Source organism: Saimiri boliviensis, chromosome 1 (genome assembly GCF_048565385.1).
Source record: "Saimiri boliviensis isolate mSaiBol1 chromosome 1, mSaiBol1.pri, whole genome shotgun sequence".
In the NCBI taxonomy this organism is placed as follows: domain Eukaryota; kingdom Metazoa; phylum Chordata; class Mammalia; order Primates; family Cebidae; genus Saimiri; species Saimiri boliviensis.
Window position 1 is genome coordinate 199,417,504 of NC_133449.1, and position 23,907 is coordinate 199,441,410.

Below are 23,907 nucleotides of genomic sequence, written 5' to 3' on the forward strand. Positions count from 1 at the left end.
ATTTCAGTTAGTATGCACTCTTGATTGGACAATATCAGTGCAAAGTCACTGTGTTTCAGAGTACCAAATCGTTCGTTTTACAACTGTGATTATTTATGTGAAGAAATGAAACTTTAACATGTCGAATGATAGAGTAAACACATATCATTTTACTATACAAAGTGCTTAACCCACCAAATTAAATTTAGAAACAGACATGTTCTTATTAAACTGATTTTTTTTTCTTATTATACGTTGAAATGTACTTTTCCCCCTCACCCATAAAACACAAGGGCACATTTTCTTTAAGGTTTGGATTTTTCTTTAGTACTCATCTAAAGAAGTTTAAATAAAAGGTGATAAGACTAATTGTTTTTCCCTTCATGTACATCTAGTTTGGAAAACAAAAACTTAAAGCAAAAATTCAAAGAAAAGGAAAACAGAAGCCGTTATTTAGTGACAACTAGATAGTAGATGAGGCACAAATTCTCAGATGAATTTTAATTTTGTTTCCTCTCAGACAAGCCGTTCAGAAATAAAAGGCAAATGAGGTTCATTTAAGTACACACTTTGTAAATGTGGAAACAGTAGTAATCGTCATGATTATTTTATATTCTCTCTAAAGAGTGGCTCTAAAAACAGCCACTGATGATTCACACAGTTAACAAAGCAAACCAAAGTCTATAAATGTATGACAAATTAAGTTGCTAGCACTGTAACACTGGGTTTGGCTATGGACAAGGATGTTGTATCTGACTTGCATCTTTTGGGTACCTTGGTTTTTGATATTTTGATGTTCAAGCAGGAAGTTCATGACTCTGTTTAATGTAATAAGGTGATGTAAGTGTAGAAAACTTGTAGGGATGAAGGAAATTCCAAGTTTTATGTGTGTACATAAATGGCTTTATAAAATATATATATCTAGCCATTAAAATAGTTATACAGGGACAATGCAATTTAAAACCTTTATACTCCTGATTACATACTGCCAAATCTAATCATCCCTTAAGTCTTTTTCAACAATGATGGAATTTATTTGCTTAAAGGTAAAAACCTCCTGATTGTATTAAGGACATCAATACACTACAGTGTATTAAGGATACTATACCAACATCAATCCAGAAGGTAAAATAAACATTTAACAAATATTTAAGTCAGATGGAATAGATTCAACTCTATAAAGTTTTATATTTTATAATAAAATTTTGCTTCTGCCTAGGATCATGTTTACTTCAGCATAAGTGCTACAATAACTAGAATTTAAGTGTTATTTTCATAACACTTATTAAATTTGCATTTTCAAATTTGGAAGTTTTGATCCAAAATATATACCTATGCCTTAAAAAACAAAGTCAAGATAATCAGCATGGGCTTTTGTACCAATTTTACTTTCCAATCTGTTTTATTCCCCAGTATTTTGCTTCTATCCCTCATAACTTCACAGCAAATTATCCAGATTCTATCTTCCAGACTACTCAGTGAAGGAACCTAAATCTCAAATGTTATTTTGAAGAAGTGTAGAGTAAATAATTTTGGTAATCTGTAAAACAGCTGCATGCAGTGTGTACTGTATTATAACAGCACCAAACCCTTTATAAAAACCAAACACTCCTTCCTCCTGCCTTATGGTATTGATACAGTCTCTCATTCCCTCATACTGTGTATTAATTGGAAGCACTTCATAGCCAAGGTCTGTATTGTCAATTATTGTGCGTGTTCCTTGAATGTGAAGGCGGTGCAAAACTGTTTCCAATGGGTAAAGTATAACGTCAGAACAAAGACTGGCAGCAAAGTTAGCAATAAGTTCTGGAAAATAAGCATCCAACATACTCTGCACAGGGCTAGTGCTCTCAGCTAGGTGGCTATTATAAGTCTTTCTCTTTAGAATTAGTAGGACAAACTTCTGAATAACTGAGCTGATGATATAATGAAGAACTCCATGAAGCACCGTAGGGAAGATCAAGGAAAGAAGCGGAAGAAGTCGTTTGCTATGAGGCACTCCCATGCCTATCACTCTTCCAATTCCTTCTTTAACACATTCCAAAATGCCAGTATTATCTCGAATTATCTCACTCTGAAACAAAAATGATAAAACAAGTAAAACTTAACATTTGCTTATTTTGCCACACAAAAAGGACTGTAAGTTCCTTTTAAGTGGTGACTGAAAAGGAAAATATCAATGATTTGCAGATGTTAACTGTTACCTAGGCATCAGATTTTTTTTCAGATGAAATCTCATAAAATTGCTAGCAGTGAAGCTGGAAGCTAATCTTACTAGGGTAGGGAGACTAGGGAGCTGCATAGGTGGATATATCTCAAGAAACTCCTTAGAACTCTTGTGGAAAGGCAATAACTATGTGATGCTTAAAGAGACAGTTTAGTGCTCACAGTTCTTAAACAGGTTTAAATCCTGCCTCCATTACCTACTGGCCATGTAACCATTGTAAAGTTACTGAACTTCTCCTAAGTACAGTTTACCATTCTACAAAAATGGAAATAAGCACTATCTACTTTTTATGCACAGGGTTGTTGTGAATACTAAATGAAAAAAGGTCTAGCACTCAGTAGTTACTCAAAAAAAGTTAGTCTTACTATCATCTGTAATGTCTGCTTTTGTAGAATTTTGAAGCTATGAATAAGAAAGTTTGATACGGATTACAGAAGTATAGATAGAAAATAACTTGCTAAAAGGGCTCTTTGGCTGCAGCAATGACTGCAGAAAAGTAGAAGATAAAATTTAAAAGGTCTGTTCAAAAGTTACCGCAGTCATCCAGTAAAGAGATGATGGCAACAGAAGTGAAGTGGTTCATTTGTGCTTTTATCCTAAAATCAAAGTCTACGGGAATTACTGGTGGATTGACTTGGAGTATGCAAGAGAAGGGTCAAAGATAACCCTAACGGTCTTGTCCAGAGGGACTTGGGGAATAGCACTGCCTTTTACTGAGCTGACAAATTGTCAGAGTAGCAATTTGGTGAAGATCAAGAGTTCAGAAACGTTAAATGGAGTTCACAATAGAAATTACAGGAAAAAAGGTACACAATGGACCTACCGGTATTTTCCAACTTACGATGTCACAACTTATGATTTTTTGAATTTATGACAGGTTTACTGGGATGTAATCCCATTGTAAGTGGAGGAGCATTGTATTATAAGTATAAATATGGGAGTCTTCAGTAAATAGATATTGAAAACTCTGAGACTACAATGAGCTTGCCTAGCCTTCTAATCCATCTTTCTACTTCTGACCCTGACCTCCTTCCCACTCCAGTTTATTTTTAATACAACAGTCAAAGAGCTCCCAATAACGATATGTCAGATCACATCGCTGTCCAGCCCAAACCTATCAAAGACTTTCCATCCTTCTTAAACAACAGCCAAGTTATTACAATAATTTACAATGTCCTATATAATCTGGTCCCCTCTGACCACTCAGGTCTCACCTCCCATATTCCCCCTTGCTTTGTCAACATCAACCATAACGTAACAGCCTCCTTTCTACTTCAGAAGCATACAAGATACAACACACATGACACAGTCCCACTTAAGAGTTTTTCACTTACTTTCCCTCTAAACAAAACTTAATATTTGCTTATTTGGTGGTTAGCTAGCACCGACCATATCAGCCTCTTTACTACTTCTCAAGCATGTATGGTAAAACACACAGGACACGGTCCCACGTAAGGGCGTTCACCCTTGCCTTCCCTCTGCTTAGAATATTCTCCCAAATATCCATGTTGTTCTTAGCCTCAGACCTTGACACAAATGTTACCTTCTCAGTGAGGCCTTTACTTATATTTCTAAAAAAAAAATTAACTGCTCGTCCCTACTTATTACACATCCTATTTGCCTTCCTTGCTTTATTTTTACTTTCTTTAGCAGTTAATCACCATCAAGTATACCTTATATTTCTGTCTACTTTCCCCATAAGAATATAAGTGATATGAGCGCAGAACATTTTGGTTTTGTTTGACTTGTATCCCTAGGGTCTATAACAGCTCCTGATACAGGCAAGTACTCAATAAATATTTGATAATTATTTTTTAAAGTTTAGCAGTTAAGGAAGATAATCTGAAAGGTAAAGTGATATAATTAAAACCTTGATTTAAAACTATGATAAGAAGTCTGAAGTTGACTTTAGGGAATATGAGTCAATATGAATCCTTAATCAGTTAAAGGATGTATAAGCATTGCAACTTAAAAACAGTCTTGTATGAGTACATAGAATTGACTTTTAAAATGCAGGGACTAGTACAAGGATTCTATTTTGAGACAGTCTTGCTCTGTCACCCAGGCTGGAGTGCAGTGGCGTGATCTTGACTCATGGTAACTGCCGCCTCCCAGGTTCAAGTAACTCTTCTGCGTTAGCCTCCTGAATAGCTGGGACTACAGGTGCTCATCACTACACCTCGCTAATTTTTGTATTTTTAGTAGACACGGGGTTTCACTATGTTGGCCATGCTGGTCTCAAACTCCTGACCTCGTAATCCGCCCACCTAGGCCTCAAGGATTCTTAACGAAAATATAGATCACTACAAACTTCATGATGACCAGTTAATTATGAAGGATGAAAGAAATGTAAAAATAAAAAGCTTTCCTAAAACAAAAACTTTTAAATTTTTAAAACTTTTTAAATTTTTGAGTCTTTAGTGTAAAGATAACAATAGTATCATTAATATATTGCAAGGGAGAAGAGATTCTAAAGGAAGCTAATTTTTAGAGGGATGAGATTATTTTTAAAAGTTGACTTTGAAGATTTAACTCACATAAGATTAGAGTTATAGTGATTCCTGTAAACTTTTTCGGAATAATGAGTATGGGATAAAAAACAGAGGGTCAAGGACTGAGCCTTAAGGTATAACAGAAGAGATTACTGAAAGAGGCTCAAGAGAGAGAAATCTAAAGAAAAAAGAGTTCTAGAAAAGCAGACAAAAGATATCAAAAGGTTTGGTATCTAGCAGGTAGCACTTGAAGCAGAAAACAAGGGGTAAATATTGGGTTAAAAAAACACACAGAAAAAACCCTATCACATAATGAGCCAGGCACCAAAATGAAAAATGCATTCAGTTTTATACCCCAGTTATTAAAATACAATTTCTAACTTATGGATGAGAAAATTAAGAAAATTATAAAGATTAAGAAATCTGTTTAAAGTCCCAGGTCTAATTTAAGCAGAGAAATGTGATAATGGGTATGTCTTAAGCTAAAACTTATTTTCCCCAATAAATCATTCTGCTTAGTTGTTTTTCCTTAAATAATTACCTTCCTGCCATTTTCCCCTTATCTTTAAAATGAGAATATCTCATATAAGTGACAACTCTGTAAATTCGATAGAACCATACAAAAATTGTATCATTTGTTTAACAGAATGCCAAATGGAAGGGGAAAGGAAAGTATATTTGGGTCACAAGATGTTAACTTCAGTTAACTGAAGTTGGTTCTCACAGAAAAAACAACAACAATAATAAATCAAAGATGAATGATGTCGGGGACGGTTGGGACGGCACGTCTGCAGGGGATCTCTCAACCTGCAAGAGGGTCCCAAAACCTGGAAGAGAGAGTGCGCTTAAAGAAATAAAGGGAGTCAGAAAGAGCGCGGGGGTCTGGAGGGCTGTATAGGCCGTATCTAAAACAGCAAATTTATTTTTCAAAGGCCAGGAATAAATATGCTTTCTTTGCTCTGGTTAATGTCATTGCAAGAGGAAATGCAAATCTATACCTTACATTGCCTATACAATACAGAAGTCAGATACACAATCAGTGGTTGTAAAAAGTAATAGAATTTCCTGTGATCACAAAGCTTATTTACATCCAGACATTATTCCTCATGGCTGCAGGTACTTTTGGTTTGATCCTGTTTTAGGACTCACATGCGAAAAGGTTTTCTGGTTTTGCTCATCAGAATATCTTTTAACCAGATTCTCCTTTGTCTGCTCCTGACTCAACTTATCTCAACTCCCCCCATTCAGGAGTCTCTGAGTCTGGGATCAAAGCCATCCCTACAGTGGCATTTGCTTTGCAAATATCCCCACAGTTAAACCATTATCTAGGGTACAAGGCAATCATGCAAGTAAAGAAAAGGTTAAAGCTATTCTTAAAGAAATAGTCATAAAAGTTAAAAGCAGAAACTGGTTGCTGGTATGGAGTCACTTAGTCTAGCAACACCGCATAGTTTAGGCCCAAACCATATCGTGGTTGATATTAGAAACTGATCAGTCATCTTTCAGTTCCTTCTTTCCAATAGCTCGACTGTCTCCAGCAGGAAACTGTGTTTGGGATCAAGCTCACCATATGGTGAGACCCACACCTTTTAGGGGTCTCACATGGGAACATTCCACACAGAATGATATAGCCAAAAAGAAACAAGGTAGAAAATAGTAATTAGAAGATCAAAGGCTGATCCAGTTGGAGTTTTTACAGAGAGGGCACTCACATATACTAGAGAAAAGAATATGCTAGAAGATCTGATGTTGGAAGAAGACAGGTGTACAAATAGTTAGATTTTGTATACAGGGGAAGTTAAAACTACCTTCATCTCAAAGCTCTAAGTGTAGGAAGGAGGGTATGACATTTAATTCAACGTACTTGAAGCGCCACCATGTGGTTAGGACTAGTAACACAGGCAAACAGAATTTAAAGTGCTCGCAGAAAATTGCTTCAGCTTTGTAGTATTTACCACACCCAATAGTATCAAATGTGACTTAAAGGCATATTTAAAAAGAATGCCGTTAGTAAACTATCTGTGGGGACAAACTGTTTCCTGTTCGGATGATTATCCATCATGTTTATTCTCAGGCAATTATTATTTTACTGTCCTGTGATAAGCCATAACCATCCAAGTTGTATGTAAGGGCCTTAAAGAGGTTATAGATTCTTTGTTTTCAGAGCAAGTTATAGGCTGTGTTCTGAGAGATCTGAATGAAGAGTATAGCTGCCTATGAAAAGGACAAAAATAATTAAAACTAGAAGTGTGACTTAAGTTTGCAATGGAAATATACAGACAAGCAATGTGTGATGTAAATGTGATATTTATAAAAAACATTTAAGACACTGTCTTAAAGTTTTTTGCTGAAATATTACACATTTACAATATACTGAGTAGTTCAAAAAGTATTCTTAAATTTAAAAATGACAGTTAAAAAAAAGGCTCACCTGCACTGTTTCAATCAGACTTGCTGAATAAAAAGGCATTGCCACCACATAAGTTAGGCTGTAGAAATTAAAACAAATTTATCAGTATACTGAAATAAGATGCTTATACTAAATTTTTTAATATCTGCTTTAATATGTCAACAAAATTTATATTCAAGCTAGAATTATCTTTTTAAGGATTTTAACTATTAACACCTGTAGCCCAAAAATATTAACTTCAGAAACCTGTAACATGGGATGCTTTATTCAACAGGGATGAAAAAAATAACAAATGATAAAACAAGGACAGCCTGCAAGGAAAATACATTGGACATCTACCTACACGTAGCTAATGCAGCCTATAAATCTAAAACTTAAAATTTAGGATGAGGGATCCATCCCACAGTTTGCCTTTTTAGTGATATTTCAGCAAGTATTCTATTATCATATCTATTCCCAGGTTTCCCATCCAGTAGCGTTAAGCCAGTCTTCAATGGTGAGTGAAGTCCCCTTTTATTATTAAAAAAAACATTATACAGCTTTGCAAAGTTGTTTCCTATCACCAATATTAAGATATAGTAATATTACAACTTTGCAAGCCTGCAAAATATAGTTATTCAAAATAATATCAAGGTGGGACTTACCTAACCCTTATGGGCCAGGTCCTGGCAAGTAGTGGTTTTCAAGGTGAATGGAACATCACTAAGTAATAATGTGCTGGAATGTCCCACTGAGGGAGCCAGCAAGCTGGGGGATTTCCAATTCACAATCTTCAAAAAAAAAATTAAGAAGTGAAGAATAAAATTCTAATCTACAAAAATGGTTACTCGTAAAATCACTAAGTGCCTTTAGGACTACATTTCAATGTCACTAAAGTTTTTTGGGTTTGCTCATCACCATACAAATACATTTGTATCTGATTAACAATAAAATAGTAATACTTTCCTTGATAATTTGGGTTAAATAAATGGAAGACTTATGCTAACTTCCTAAGAACACACACACAACATTAGTCTGTGATTCCAGCCTTTCAAATTAGTAAGATTAATAAAGATGATACATATTTCAGGATTTATTCCTAAACTCTGTTACTTGTCCTTTGAAGTTCTAGTCCCACAAACATTTCACTGCTCTAATTTCTTTTTCTGCAATTGTTTAATAAGATTTGTTTCCAGTTCCAATAATATAAAAATTAGTGAAACGTAAAATAAAATGCCATTTTTTTTTGATACTTACGATTTCAGTAGAAGGTGTTCTCCTATTTGTTTAGGATTCCATTTATGTAAAACCTCCCTAAAACATAAAAATGAACTTAAATAAACCAAAAGCAATAATATTTAAGACATCTGGAATTAGCTCAATCTTCAAAACAGTAATCAACTTCTAATTTTTTTAAATCTATGGGAGAAATATATTCTAATGGTAAACATTTTCTTTTCTGGAACATACTGCAAACAACTGTGATGGTTTAAGAGAAAATAAAATATATAAGGTGTTTTTGTATGTGCTGATAGAAGGGGCTGACAGAAAAGCAAGAGTCACAACGATTATGAAAGTAAACATGAGAAATTAAAGAAAGAAAATTAAGATGTTAGGTTAAAAGAAAGAGGATAGGGAAACAAAGAACAGGATTTTAAAAAGGCTTTACAAAGTATTTAAGAAGGAGAAATAAAAAGAAATTAAGTAACTCTAATACAGGCTGACATAGTACATTTTTGTAGTATCTAATGTCTAAGTATCTTTACTTAGTACAATTAATTTGTTGACCATTATTATATTCTGTTATCTCCCTGAGCACCTACTAAATGCAATGATTATGCAAAGTGCTTTGCATGAACTATTCTAATCTTCATAATAACTGTATTTTCTCCATTTCATAGATGAGGAGACAGAATCAGAGGGGGTTAATAACTTATTCGAAGCCAAGTAACCAGTTAGCGTGGAAGTGCGTTCTAAACCTTGGTACTCTGCCTGTACTACCTCTTATCTTATTTGATACAAAGAGGAATCTTGTAAGATAAGGAGAGCAGATATTGTCACATTTGTCTTATTGATGCGAAAAATCAGGGTCAAAAAGATCACAGGGAAATGTTCAAAGGAAACAGGCAAAATGCCAGGTCTGGAACCAAGGTCTAGGGTTGTGTGCATTCTGTCTGCTAGTTAGGTTACTTTTGGAAACCAGAAAAGGAAAGAAAAGAAAGGAAAAGAAAAGGAAAAAAAAAGAAAAAGAAAAAGAAAAGAAAGAAAAGATGAAACAGAGACAAACTGAAATAGAATAAAGGGGGAAAAAAGAGGGTAAGTTCTATCAAAGAAAAGTCAAAAAAGAGACAAGATTATAGAGAGAAAAAAAGTAACTAAGAGGAAAAAAATGAAAATGTAGGGGAGATAGGAGAAAAATGACAAAGAACAAGAACAACAACGGGAAGTGCAAAATGAAGATGAGACTTGCTATACCAGATCCTCTGATAGAATTGGTACCCATTCCATCATGGCTACAGCAGAAATCTAGAAAAATGTTTTCTATTTCAAATGACTGAATTTGAAAAACAGCAGCATATAAAGGAGTACAAACATCAGATACTTTCAGACAACAGAACAACTACCCCTGATTTCTAAGACCTTAGAGCACCTTCTGGGCCACACTTTCATTACATTAATATTAGGTTATTTATTTGGCCTGAACAACACAGAAAATGTAGCTGAAATGATATTATTCAATGATTTAGTCAAAAATATAAAAAACAGATTAGGCCTCCCATCTTACCAACAGTTACTTTATGATTATAAAACAAAATATGTTGCATGCTTTGTAAATCATCTTGGCACAGCTAATACTCATGGCCTCAGAAAGTATTATCACAGTTTATGATAACATCAATTTTAAATATAAACCTGTCCTAAACACTAAGAACTGGGTAGCCTCCCCTTTAAATATAACTGTAATTCTGAGTTACCTCCCCTTTGATGACTACTGCCAATTCTTAAGATCATTAAGATACAAGAAAAGGAGACTTAAAACCAAGTATGTAAACAATGTTTTTGGGACTATTCCTTGTATTTGTTCTCTACTACTTTATAAAATGGGTAAAACTTACTGTCACAGCTCTAGAAATTTAAGTAAGCATATTAAAAGCTTCAGTAGAGGTTAAGCATAAAAACTTGTGATTAAACCTTTTTATAATTCATTACCCAATATGAAACATGTAAATATACCTAAATTAATGATTTTCACATAAAAAAAGTCCTTGCTAATGAGCCAAAAAATTAATAAAATTTATCACAGTACCTTGCTTTTTTCAAAACAGTTTAGTTTTTCATTTAACAGAACAAAATACATACTCCTATGCATAACCACACAAAAAGGCAATACAATTCTAAAATAACTGTGTATTTCAGCAGTCTTTAATTTTCAAATGGTCAAACAGCTAACCTCATTTAAAAAAAAAAAATCTTCCGCAACCTACCCTGAACCACTCATCTTCTGGTTGCCTCTCTCTATACTAGTCAGAGCCAACTTCCTCAACTTGCTGTTTCCACGTCCGTACTTTCCCATTCACCTCTGAATCCACTCCAAATTGGCTTGGAATAAAAACAGCTCTTGCCAAAGTCCCCAGTAATCTCCATGTCATTAAATCTGATAGACATTTTTAATTCTCTACCTTATTTGACATTTCAGCTGCCATCAGAGCTTCGTGTTCCTCACTCCTTGAAGCACGCCCCTGTACTCCACTAGCCCATTCTCTTTTGGTTTTTATCCTGCCTTCTGGTCTCTCCTGACTCCTTTTCAGGATCACATTTTCTAATCCAGCACCCCTTGTTGCAGTTCCTAAGGTTCAGGCCCTCTTCTTCCACTATAGGGTATCCTTATTCTGTAGGGACCATCACACCTAAGGTTACAGCTTCAAAGCCTCCCAAATTAATTGACCTTCAGTTAAGGCTTCTTTATATGTCAGCCCCGTATCATTTGCCTACAGACAACTCCACCTGGATATGATAAAAGACTTGAAAATGCACTTGTCCTGAAGTCAAACTTAAAATCTTTCTTTTCTGCTTAAACTCTTTTAGTGTTCCCTACTCAGGAACTGTTAATCAGAAAGGAAATCTATTAAATTTGAGGAAGATTTCATTGTGTTTAAAACAACATATGTTTAAAATAAGCAAATTCAGAGGGAACTGTTGGAGGAAGACTACAAGATGTTTACAGTGGTATAACCACAAATGTGTGATGAGTCAAAACTAAGTTGGAGTTGAACCAAATCAGTTTTCTGAGAGACTGAACCACACAGTAGTCTTGGTTACAGGAACTCCTACCTCACATTAACAGTATGAAAAAAGCCACATGTAAATTAGGTAAAGGGTACTGTGGGGTAGAACAACACATAGTTTAACTCACTCCAACTGGGAGAGAGGACTGGGAAGGGTTTGGCAGTAGATAAAGGAAGAGATCACAGATGATGATCCTGGGTAATACATAATTTGTTAAAAAGTAATACTACTGAGAAATTATAAATTTGCTGATTTAATGAACACTAGAGATCTGTTTTTCTCTCTGATTTGATCATAAACTGTATAAAAAAACTAAACATTGGCAAATCTGGACTATCTCACCTGTTCTACCTAGTAATTGTTATGCAATTAAGAAACCCCAGGCTAGGAGACCCCAGAGCTCATCCTCCTCATGTAGTAGCTTCTGTGAATTGTTTTTAGTCAATGTTTTGTGACCTCGCTTGCCACAATTCTGCCTTCTTCTCATAAACAGTAAAGGTCAAACCTGCCCAAAGAATAATAAATAATTTTTAAAAAGATATTCACACTATAGTTCAAAAAAACAGCTTCATTTGACTGTTACACAAGCCTAAATATGAGAAGTCATCCTTGATACTGCCTTCTCCTTCATCTACCATTCCAAAAGCATCACCAAATTTCCTCAATTTGACCTAAGTATATTTCAAAACTGTCCACTCAAAAGCCACCACCCGGATGTTAGCCACTATCATTTCTCACCTTTATTATCGTTATAAGCATACCATGATGTCTCCTTTTATTCACTTTGGTCCTCATGCAACCTTTCCATCTACAGTTACAATGACCTTTGAAAACAAATCTGATGTCACTGACCCTACTGAAACTCTTCAATATTCTTAAAATGGCCTACATGTTCTGACTCCCACCTGCTCTGCACCTTGCCCCTGGCCAGACCTCCAGCCATATAAGCCTTCTCTCAGTTACCTGAATTCTCTATGCTGCCCACTGCCACAGCATTTTTCTATAAACCGGTATGTACCTCCTAATTACCACTCTGATCTAGCTTAAGTGTCACGTTACTAAGGACACTGTTACAAACCCTTTAATACTTCTTTATAGAACTATATTCTTTTCCTTCAGAAAATTAATTTCAATTTGTAATTATTCATAAATGGAATTATTGTTCTTAGTGAATGTACTTTTACTAGATTCTGAGCTTCCAGGCAACAGTTATCTTTTGTTTCTTTTCCTTTTTCTTAACCTTGTTTTTAGCATAGAACCTGGCACACAGTAAATACTCAGGAAATGCTGACTAAGTAAATGAATGAATTAATGAGTGGGATTTATCACCAATATTATCCAAGTAGGACAATACGATAGAGGTTACTATTTTGTCTTCTTTAGTAAGATTCAAAATGATAAAAATATATTTCCACTAAATTGACATGTCTATTTCTCTACTGAGTAAGAAAGTTAGATGATAAAATTTTATAAAATCCTATGCCTTCCCATTTGTATTTTTCTTTTTTCTTCCCTTTGACCTGAAATTAATGTTATTCCTTCATCTCTGCTTTAGGGAGGCAATATTACTTGCCTAAGGTCCCAGAAATAAAAAGTGGAACAGCCAGGTTCCGATTGCAAATATAGTCAACCCTCCACACCCATGGGTTCCACATACATGGATTCAGGCAACTGTGGATTTAAAATATTTATTTTAAAAAAGGATAGTTGTATCTGTTCCCAATGTGTACAGAGTTTTTTTTTCTTCTTGTTATTAGTGTTCCGATTGCAAATATAGTCAACCCTCCATACCCATGGGTTCCACATACATGGATTCAGGCAACTGTGGATTTAAAATATTTATTTTAAAAAAGGATAGTTGTATCTGTTCTGAATGTGTACAGAGTTTTTTTTTTTCTTGTTATTATTCCCTAAACAATATAGCATAACACATATTTATATAACATTTATATTGTATTTGGTATTATAAGTAATCAAGAAATGATTTAAAGTATGCAGGAGGATGTGCACAGGTTGTATGTAAATTCTACACCATTTTATATAAGGGACTTAAGCATCCGTGGATGTTGGTATCCACTGGAGGTCCTGGAATCACTCCCCAACAGATAAAAGGAACAACTGCATTGAATTTCTTTCACTCTACCAAATGGAATTTCCTACATTTCGTTAAATTTTTATAGAATTGTTTGTTAGAGAATTTCAAGAATATTTGATTAAGTATTAACTTATGATCTTATCTAGTGATATAAAAGCAATAAAGTGAATAGTTAGCCAAAGAAATACATATTTTTAAAGAATAAAATAAGAAACTTTGAGCTGCCCAAATGTTGCTGACCTTTCTAATCTTTGTTTTGTTTCAAACCTTTTAGCAAAGCTGTATTTAAGACACTGAAAGACTATAAGATCCTTTGAAAGCAATCACATTGGAAAAAAGCTTAATATCAGTTTTTCTTGCTTTCATTTCCTTCCCTTTAAGGACTAAACCCCAACATTGGGCATATCTGATACACTAGTAGCTATGCTTTCAACTATCTCACTTCTTTAACAATCCAAAAAATTCACCCTGCCAGAGAATAACTTTGGATTAACAAACTGTTGCTTTTAACATTATCCATGGAATGATATACAAAATATAGTGCTGATATAGAAAACTCACAGAGTAATGCCAAATAGCACCTTAAAAATTTCTAATTTCCAATATTATCTATTAACATTCCTTTCATATACCCTTTGTAAGATTCCTTTGTTACCCATCATTGTGGCTGTCTGATACTATGTAAATAACCCTTTATACTGTTTCACAGAGAAAACAAGACCCAAAAGCAAATTTCCCCAATTTCTCTATCCTCTCTCTCCAAATGTACCTACAATTCTAATTCTCCCATTTTTGGTTTCTAGAACATGACTGTCCTACATCTTATGCTATTTCCAATTTGTTCTAAAGGCATCTCTAATTTCACTAATTATCGCCCCCCACCTACCTCTCACAACACACACACACACACACACACACACACACACACACACCCCTTCTAATTTCTCTAATTATCTCCCCCAACTACCTCTCACAACACACACACAGACACACACACACACACACACAGACACAGAGAGACACACACACACACGTATACACACATGTATGCCTAGGATTCTGTCTTTGGTCCGGTTTATTCATTTAACCTATGCTTTCTCCTTAGGTGATTTCATCTACTTTCAGCTTCAATTGCTACTTTTATGCCATAACATTCAAAGCTCTGCCTCTGCTTCAATTTTTTTTTTAAAACTCTGATCCATGGTTCCAACCAAATATTAGTCATGTCCCCCTCCCAACAATCTCAAACTTCATTTATTGAAAGATACATTCTTTATCTTCTTCCCTACTCCAACTTATTCTTCTTCATGAATTCCCTATCTTGGTTAGCATTTTCCAATCTAGAAATCTCAGTCACTACCGACAACTCATTCTCTCATATCTCTAATTAGCAAGCTAACATTATGATCATCAATTATACTTCAGAAATGTCTATTCCGCTCATCCCTTTCTGTTCTGTTCCACAGTTCAGAACCTTCTCAGTCTTGCCTAGATTATTACAATAGATCTCCACAAATCTATCTATACTAGTCCATTTATTTTACATTGCCTTCGAGTATATCCTGATCAGGACATCCATATATTTAAAAAAAAAAAAAAGAAAGAAATTCCCAACCCCATAGAGAATAAACTTACAAAGGCATAATCATATTTTAATCTAGCACTTCAGTTTCTTTTCCTAATATTCCATTTCATACATACCCAGTGTTCTAAATATAAGACACTCTTTTTATTACCTAGACCAGGCATCCCCAAACCTTTTACGCAGGGGGCCAGTTCACTGTCCCTCAGACCGTTGGAGGGCCACCACATACTGTGCTCCTCTCACTGACCACCAATGAAAGAGGTGCCCCTTCCTGAAGTCCAGTGGGGGGGGGGCGGATAAATGGCCTCAGGGGGCCGCATGTGGCCCAAAGGCCGTAATTTGGGGACACGTGACCTAGACTGTCCAACCCCATGACACTGGGTATGTTACCTCTTCTTGCTTACATGTGTCTCCTTAATTAAACTGAATACTTAAAGAGCAAGAACTGCTCACATACCCACATTTGTTCCTCAGTTGGCAGTTGCTGGCACATAGCAGTAGAAGCTGAAATATACATCTCAATAGATACTAAACCAAGACATGTTTTCCTTATCACATACTAATTTAATAAGATATAATTAATTTTATTCTTTGTTTCTTCTTTTAGCTACTTCAGACAAGTTTTCAGATTTAAGATAGTTTTGGAAACTATCGTATTTTATTAAAATAATATAACAGGAGGGATGAGGACAAGGGTTGAAAAGTACATATTGAGTACAATGTTTACTAGTTGGGTAAGAGGATTATTAGAAGTCCAACCTTCAGCATCACCCAATATGCACATGTACAAGCCTGCACATGTACCCCATGAATCTAAAAACAAATAAACAAAAAACACAACATGAAACTAATACTAAAGAAATGCTAAAAAAGGTACCTTGGCAAAGGTGTAAATTCACTAATTATGCCTTCTGCTCCAAGTGTGACTCCCTGGACAATAAATGTACTTCCCATTCCTTTCCATAGGGCTCTAGGTCCCTAAAACAGACAAAATTTATTGTTATTTCTGTTAACACAAAAGATCTTAATAAAACTTGATATTGTATAGAAATTTTCCAATTAGTAGAGAACTATAATTAAATTAATTTTCTATCATTTTAAAGTTATGTTTAGGCCAAAAAGAACATTCCAGTTAATTAAACCCCTAATGATTAACTAATTTATTAAATATCCCTAATGTCTATATATTAAACTCCCTACTAGTCCTGTCCTGTGAATGACACATAGGTAACTTGAAACTTACATATCCACATCTTAACCCAATCATACTCACTCATACTATATCAATTGTTTCTTTCTCTGCTGTATTTCCTATCTCCCTTGATAGCAGCTTCATCATCCTAGTGACCAAACCATACATTCAGAAAACATTTTTTCTCACTCTTCCTATGTAATCAGTCACCACATTCTATAAATTCTACTCCATGCTCTTCTCCATACTTAACACTATTACTTTATATCAATTTGACTACAAGTTTCACTGTCTCTGGTTTTGCCCCTTTGCATAATACCATCAGTAATAATCCTATTATTTATCTATGTTATTAATAGACATGATACAATTAAAAAGTAGCAATAGGGTACCAGCTGAAAAGTTTGTCTCCTTCTCATCTCAGTCCCCAGCAGCAGTTTTAAAATTTATCCTCAAGATAATCCGTGCATATACAAGTATATCTCTGTGTGTATGTCATAGAAATATTTTTGGTTTGTTTATAACAGGTGGTATTATGTTGAAACATAAAAAATATCCCAGAGATCATTCCACATCAATATACACAGAGCTACCCTCTTATTTTTAAAGGTTACAAAGTGTTTCACCATAATATACTGTAATTATTTCACTGGTACCCTAGTGATGGACATTTAATCATTTCCAGTCTACTGTATGCAATGTCATAGGACCTCCTTGTATATACATTTTTGCATATATATGTGAACATCTATGTGGGATAAGTTCCTGGAAGTAAAATTAGTAAGTCAAAGAACACGTGCATTTTAAATCTTGATAGATATTGTCAAACAATCCAAAGTTCTTCAAGATACTTTGGTCATGGCTAAAACACCTTCAACCGTACTCTTGTAGATTTTAGGATCTAGTGTGCAGTTCTTAGGAGGTGCTTTAGGATCTGGATCCTGCTTACTTCTCTGGCTACTTTTTCAACCATCTCTTACTCTTCAGCCCCCACTTCAAGCTCCCATTGTACTACATTAAATCCATTCCAAAACTTTATGATCTCTCTTTGTCTTCTGCTTTCACACATCTACTTTAAAAACCTTTTCTCTACCCTCATCACGAAGTTAGGCTTCTTGACAATAAGCACACAATTCAGGCATTTCTTCTCCCAAAGTTTTTCCCAGTCGTACACTGTGCCCAATCCCTGTTTTGATATGGTACTTTTCTTTTGTATACTGACAGCATTCTGTGCTTCTAATATTGCCTTTATCTTATTGCACCACAATCTTCTGTTTAAGATTTTGTCTCCATGAATATGAGCCCCTTGATAGCAGAGACACCATCTTAGCTCAGCTCTTTGTGGTTTTGCCAAATTAATAAATTTGTACTTTTGCTAAATTAAATTTTGGAAGATTCAAAGCATATCGTTGTGCTACATTAGTTTTACTACAATAGTTAAGATGTTTTATTACCTAAATTGAAAGTAATTGTTCTTGCATTAATGATTACTAAGCCCAATGACACTTAATAAACCTTTAACAGAATCCATAGACAAAATTCTCACCTGAGTTTTGTTGAAACTGTACATTATATTGATGACTGTAAATGGAGTGAGATGGTAATGCTGAGCATGGTAATTAACCTGCAAAAAAATTTTCATGATTTTTTTCTGTTAATGTTAAGAAATAACAAGGCCATCAAAGATATATGGTAGAACTGCAGCATAAACAAAAGTTAATTCCAAAGCCAACAATAAATTATACATAAGCAAAATTACTCTTAAAAGTGCTTGAAATAACCCATTAAAAGTGCAGCGCATAAGGTGACATAAATATAGTCTGATGATCAATGTATAATACACATAATAATGTAAGCTATATAATAAACAGGGTCTTATTTGACATTTGTATTGCCTTAAAGAATTGAATTACATCTCCCAACTCATGTTCATTTTGGCAAGCATTTTTTTACCCATAGTAAGCAGAAAGTAACCTTCATATAAGAATACCCTTGATGATGCAGCAACAAAATGTTGATTTTATGAATCCTTGACCTTTGAGAACACATCGTCTTTCTAATTAATATCCTGTATGTTACACAGGAAGTAAGATAGCTGGCATGAGAAAAGCACTTCTATGATGGAATTACAAGCTGAACTAGCCACTTTTGTCATGGAACATCATTTTTACTTAGGAAAACTCATTGACAGACTATACCTATTCACCACTGGGACAGACATATTTTTAAAAATAAACAAAGTTAGAGTGTTGATTAAAACAAAAATCACTAACAATTTTTATTGTCAATAATAAGTTTGAGTTTTCAAGTAAAACTCAGAATTTTGGAAAATCTATATCCACCACTGAGAGCTGCCAATACTTAAAGATTTTCTAGTGAGATCAGTAGTGGTTTTAATGAAGATGATTTTTTTGATATTTTATAATCAAATGTTTTAACATGTCGAAGATCTATGTAACTCAATTGGTCAATATTTTTCAAATTATGCACAATTATATGGAATCATGCATAAGTAAAAATAGCTATTCAAGATGCAGTGTAGATAAATGGATTTTTTAATGTAACAAAGTTAAAAAGTTCACTAAAATGATTTCTGATTTCACATTGCAAATAACCTTTAAGAACTACCACACAGTGAGTTTTGGTGCAATTGCAAAGAATACCCACAATTATCTCACAAGAATATAAAATACTCCCCTCCTGCTTTCAACTACACATGTGTACAAGACTAAACTTCCCTGCTTCTTTCAAAAACCACGTAATGCAACCAATTGATTGCAGAAGCATATGAGAGAAACTGGCTGTCTCCTATTATGTCAGATATTAAAGATATTTGCAAAAATGCAAAATAGTTACTTTCATAAAATTACCTTACAGAATTATATAGATACATTGAAATTTTCCCAATTTTAATTTCTGAAATGGGAAATACCAATAGATACGAGCAACATAAATCAAAGTTATTTAGGATCCTTACTATTTTTTAAGACTTTAAAGAGGTTTTGAGACCAAAAAGTTTGGAACATTTGACATGAAGTAATGACTACTTGGTTTCATGTCATTTATGTGAGTTCTGCCCTTCATATTAGGGTCAGAATTATTGCTTCGAAAGATCACAGAAATTACATTTACCTGACATTGACGGCGTAGAACAATGCAAGGATGTGCCAATACATTTTCTGTAAAGAGACTATATAAAAATAATTTATATATATATGTGTCTACATAGAGACAAATTAAATTTACAACATGTATCTTTCTAAAGTTATTCTTGCCTGAAGAATCATGCATTATTTTATATTCTCCATTCTTAAAAAAAAAAATCTTAAAAATCTAGATATTTAAAAATGTCTAGAAATGTTTGCCAATGATTTTACCAGTAACAAAATTCAATATGAAAAGAATGAAAACCAGATCTCCAAACTGGTAAATAAGATAAACAATATATAATACATAATATTAATATCTATAGCATAAGATAAAACTACATCTCTGCATGTTTAATGTGACAAATGAAACATCAATTAAATAGCATTTTATTCTTTGGATAGACCCATGAAAAGAATGAAAATCAGATCTGGAAATGGATAAATAAGGGAAACAATACATAATATGTAATATTAATATTTACAGTATACAATGAAAGTAAATTTCTGTGTTTGATGTGGAAATAACACATCAATTAAATGGCATCATTAAATGCCATGTAATTTTTATGTCTTTCAGAAATTGTCCTATGAACAAAGTTCCTATCAGCAGAGCCATTAGATCTTCATGAACCCCATTTGAAATTACTTTTTTTGATGAGAGAGAGATAAGAGTACATTTCATTTTATTCTTAGGACAGATCCATGAAAGCAGTCACAATACTCATTACAAAGTTACTTTGTGTTTATAAAATTGGATGACTAGTCTATCTTTACTAGAAAAACTATCAAATTATATATTTTAAATAATGATGTTTTTTCTGCAAAATATTTCAAAATTTAAACTACTGCTTCAAAGAAACAACCTAAAGGAAGCAATAATCATTTGATATTATAAATTTAAAAAAAAACCTCTAAATTAAATCAATAAAAGCTTTAAATGTCTTTAGATAAAACATTACCTTGCAAGTCCAATGCCAAATCCAGCAAATCTATTCAGCTGTTCTAAAATGAAAATAATAATAAGAATAATAAGAATAAGATTACTGATAACTAATATTTAGGTTTACTCTAAAAACAATTTTAAAAAGTTAATTTTATTAACATGCTGTTCATTTAAACCTCAAAGTCAAATTCTGGTAGGGGCCAGGAAAATAATTTAAATGAATGAAGGACTCTGCAGGGGTTTGAGGCAGATTGAAAGGTGTAGACCTTTTAAAGGCACAATTACTCTTTCACTCCAATTCAATACTGCAAAATGGGACTGTGGGTGCAGGGTTTTGAAGCTGTAATTTTTTCAAAAATAGATATCCTCATTTTATTTATTTATTTATTTATTTATTTATTTATTTATTTATTTATTTGAGACGGAGTTTCACTCTTCTTACCCAGGCTGGAGTGCAATGGCGCGATCTTGGCTCACCGCAACCTCCGCCTCCCTGGTTCAGGCAATTCTCCTGCCTCAGCCTCCTGAGTAGCTGGGATTACAGGCACACACCACCATGCCCAGCTAATTTTTTGTATTTTTAGTAGAGACAGGGTTTCACCATGTTGACCAGGATGGTCTCCATCTCTTGACCTTGTGATCCACCCGCCTCGGCCTCCCAAAGTGCTGGGATTACAGGCTTGAGCCACCGAGCCCGGCGATATTCTCATTTTTATACAACATCTTCCAATTTTAAAGTCCTGGACAACTATTTCAAAACTTGTTAAAATATTGTTTGGGCCTAATGAAACCAATATGCAGATAGAACCTAAGGGCTACCAGCTTCTGATTGCATTCTAATAAAAAACTTCCTGTGGCTGGCCATAGCTGATACTTCCACCTACTACTTTACGTCCTATGCTGTAAAACTAGTTATTCACTGTTACTGATGGAGAGCACTTTATTAAACCAATAACTGCAAGTAAATCACGTATAAATTATTAATTTGAAAGGGGACTTAGGAATAACCAAAATGGGTAAATACAGCTCTCTTCTTCACCATCCCTTTAAGTTTTAAATAGTTTGAGACGGGTTACTGGATACATATATGCTACTACTGATGGCATGTCTGTTGTGTTACTGGAAAAGTTCACAGCTGGAAAACATTACTATGCCTATGTCAAAAGAGAAGCCTTTCTCCTTGACTAAACTGAGTCATAGTGGTGAACTATTACAACCCCAAGGGACCAGACTTAAATTCTAACTATAATACAATATTCACAAGTGACAATTCTTTTTCTCCTCTTCTCTTTCAAATGAAGCAATTGTCCTCACTATTCTTTTTTTTTTTTTTTTTTTTTTTTTTTTTTTTTTGAGACAGGGTTTAGCTCTGTCACCCAGGCTGGAGTGCAGTGGTGCGATCTCAGCTCACTGCAACCTCTGTCTCCTGGGTTCAAGCAATTTTCCTGCCTCAGCCTCCTGAGTAGCTGGGATCATAGGTGCCCACCACCAGGCCCAGCTAATTTTTGTATGTTTAGTAGAAACAGGTTTCACTGTGTTGGTCAGGCTGGTCTCAATCTCCAGACATCATGATGTGCCCACCTCGGCCTCCCAAAGAGCTGGGATTACAAGTATGAGCCATGTCACCAGGCCACTATTGCCTTTCGATCAGAACAAGGCCACCTAAGCATGTTCCTGGAAAACTACATGGTTCACCCTAGAAAAATGTACAAGTTAAACAGAAAGCTTCTTTTACCCCCTTAAGGTACTTTTACCTTAGATTTTAAACCCTTTTTATATGCATATATCATCCCCAAGTAATAACAGAAAATGCTAGTAAGATTTTTTAAAAGGTGTTAGGAAGGTTTATTCTTGTTTATTGTGTCTCTTAGGTGTCTATCTTTGGTGCAAAATTAACATTCACCCACCTGTTAGGGCTGCAAAATAAACCCCTTGGTTGTGTCAAGGAACTCCTCCTCATTGTAACCATCAAAGCATAACTTATGAAAAGATAAAAACATAAACTTTACTGCCTAAGAAGATAACTATGTAGCAACGGTATATGCATTTTTGAATTATTTTGCAAAACCTTTCCAGTATTAGTCTGGACTAGTATCGGGAGTATTGGGACCAGTAAGACACAACATGGGGCTGGTGGGGGAGAGGGGACAGTTAGTCAAAAAGCTAATTGTATGACACTAGGTAACTCATCCACTCTTCTTCACATCCTCATTTACTCAATAGACATTTGTTAAAGTCTATTCTTCCTAGTTAACGCAAATAAACATTATTGTACTTTCAAGTCAAAGTCGAGGAAATGTATAGAATAAAGCTGATGTCTACAATAAAATTAATATTAAATGATCGGTTGTTCTAACAATTCCAAGAGAATGGATAGAGGTAGCCATTATTCACATTTTATGAATAAAAAAGTATGATGAAAATATCTACATCATGCAGTGTTGCAGATTTTCTGACATCCCATGGAGAATAATTTTGTCATGATTCCAAAGTCCTATCTTGAAATTGTATCAATGTTTCTAACTTTTATGTGTAGTTTTTAGGTCAGAAGAAGGAAGGCAGAAAGGAAAATTATAAAAAGGAAACTTTCTAGACTGGGGGATTTCAAAAGCAGATAAAACTCCTGTGTTTAAAAAAGAGAAGAAAGGAAACAATTTTTTTTTTGGCCTGTGTGTCCCATACTGGATTCTTCTACACATTTTAAAGATGAGAAAACTGAGGGCTCACAGAGGTCAAGTTGTTCAGATTATGAGTGGTAGAACCAAGTTTGAACCCAAATTTGCTTATGCTGAAAGGCTTCTCTTTTCAGAACACAAAACTACAAGTAAACAATTAATTAAATAATTGTATCAAGAAAATACAGCTGCCAAAGTGAATCAGGTAACAGTAAACAATCCACTCTCCTTCTTAACTCAGGCCATCAGTTGAGATGCCCAAACCTCTAAATATTCCTACTGTGCACCCCATAGCTAAGGCAGATGTCTTTTTTGGAGTTGATCCAGTAGAATTCGTTTGTGTGAGGAAGACTAAGGAGGCCTGCTTCAGGGGCAGAGGACGAAAGGAGGGCAAAGGGTGCGGCGCGCGCGATAGGATGAGAAGGAACAGGAGGCGGGACCCTCTGCACCGCTTCCGGGGTCTCCAGGCCGCAATCCGCGGCCCCACTCACCCACCACCCCTGCCTCGGTCCCCGTGCTCCTCACCGCTGCTCTGCCCTTGCACACCGCCGCCGCCGCCACTGGAAAAGGCTTCCTCCGTAGGGCCTTCATACGGGGTGGAGGTGGTGGGCACGCCATAGGGCGGGCTCTTCTCGCCCCAGTGCAGGTTGCGGCTGCCGGGGATGTCTGGGGGAGTCGTCACCCAGTGGCCCAGGTCCGACCCGGTGCTGAAGGACCTTGCTGGGAAAGCGCCGCCAAAGCCCTGCTCGTCCCGGGCACCACCCCGATAGCCCAAGCCATCAAATCCGTCCGGGCGCCGCGGATGCATCGCAGCGGGGGCAAAATGACGTGAGCCCGCCCGGAGCCCACCACCACCCGGGCCGCGGCGACCTGGGACCACTCAGCTTTCCCTCG

At 35.3% G+C, this 23,907-nt stretch overlaps 1 protein-coding gene across 1 annotated transcript; it reads right to left on the reverse strand.

Annotated features, from left to right (window-relative positions):
* Positions 1-278: 278 nt before the first annotated feature.
* SLC25A46 (solute carrier family 25 member 46) lies at positions 279-23,821 on the reverse strand. Its single transcript, XM_003920705.3, has 8 exons — positions 23,539-23,821; positions 20,355-20,397; positions 19,379-19,436; positions 17,793-17,870; positions 15,932-16,032; positions 8,345-8,401; positions 7,130-7,187; positions 279-2,053 (listed from the first exon to the last, which is right to left on the reverse strand). The coding sequence occupies exons 1-8, from the start codon at positions 23,819-23,821 to the stop codon at positions 1,475-1,477; spliced, it is 1,257 nt and encodes a 418-aa protein (XP_003920754.1). The 3' UTR covers positions 279-1,474.
* Between the last annotated feature and the right edge of the window lie 86 nt (positions 23,822-23,907).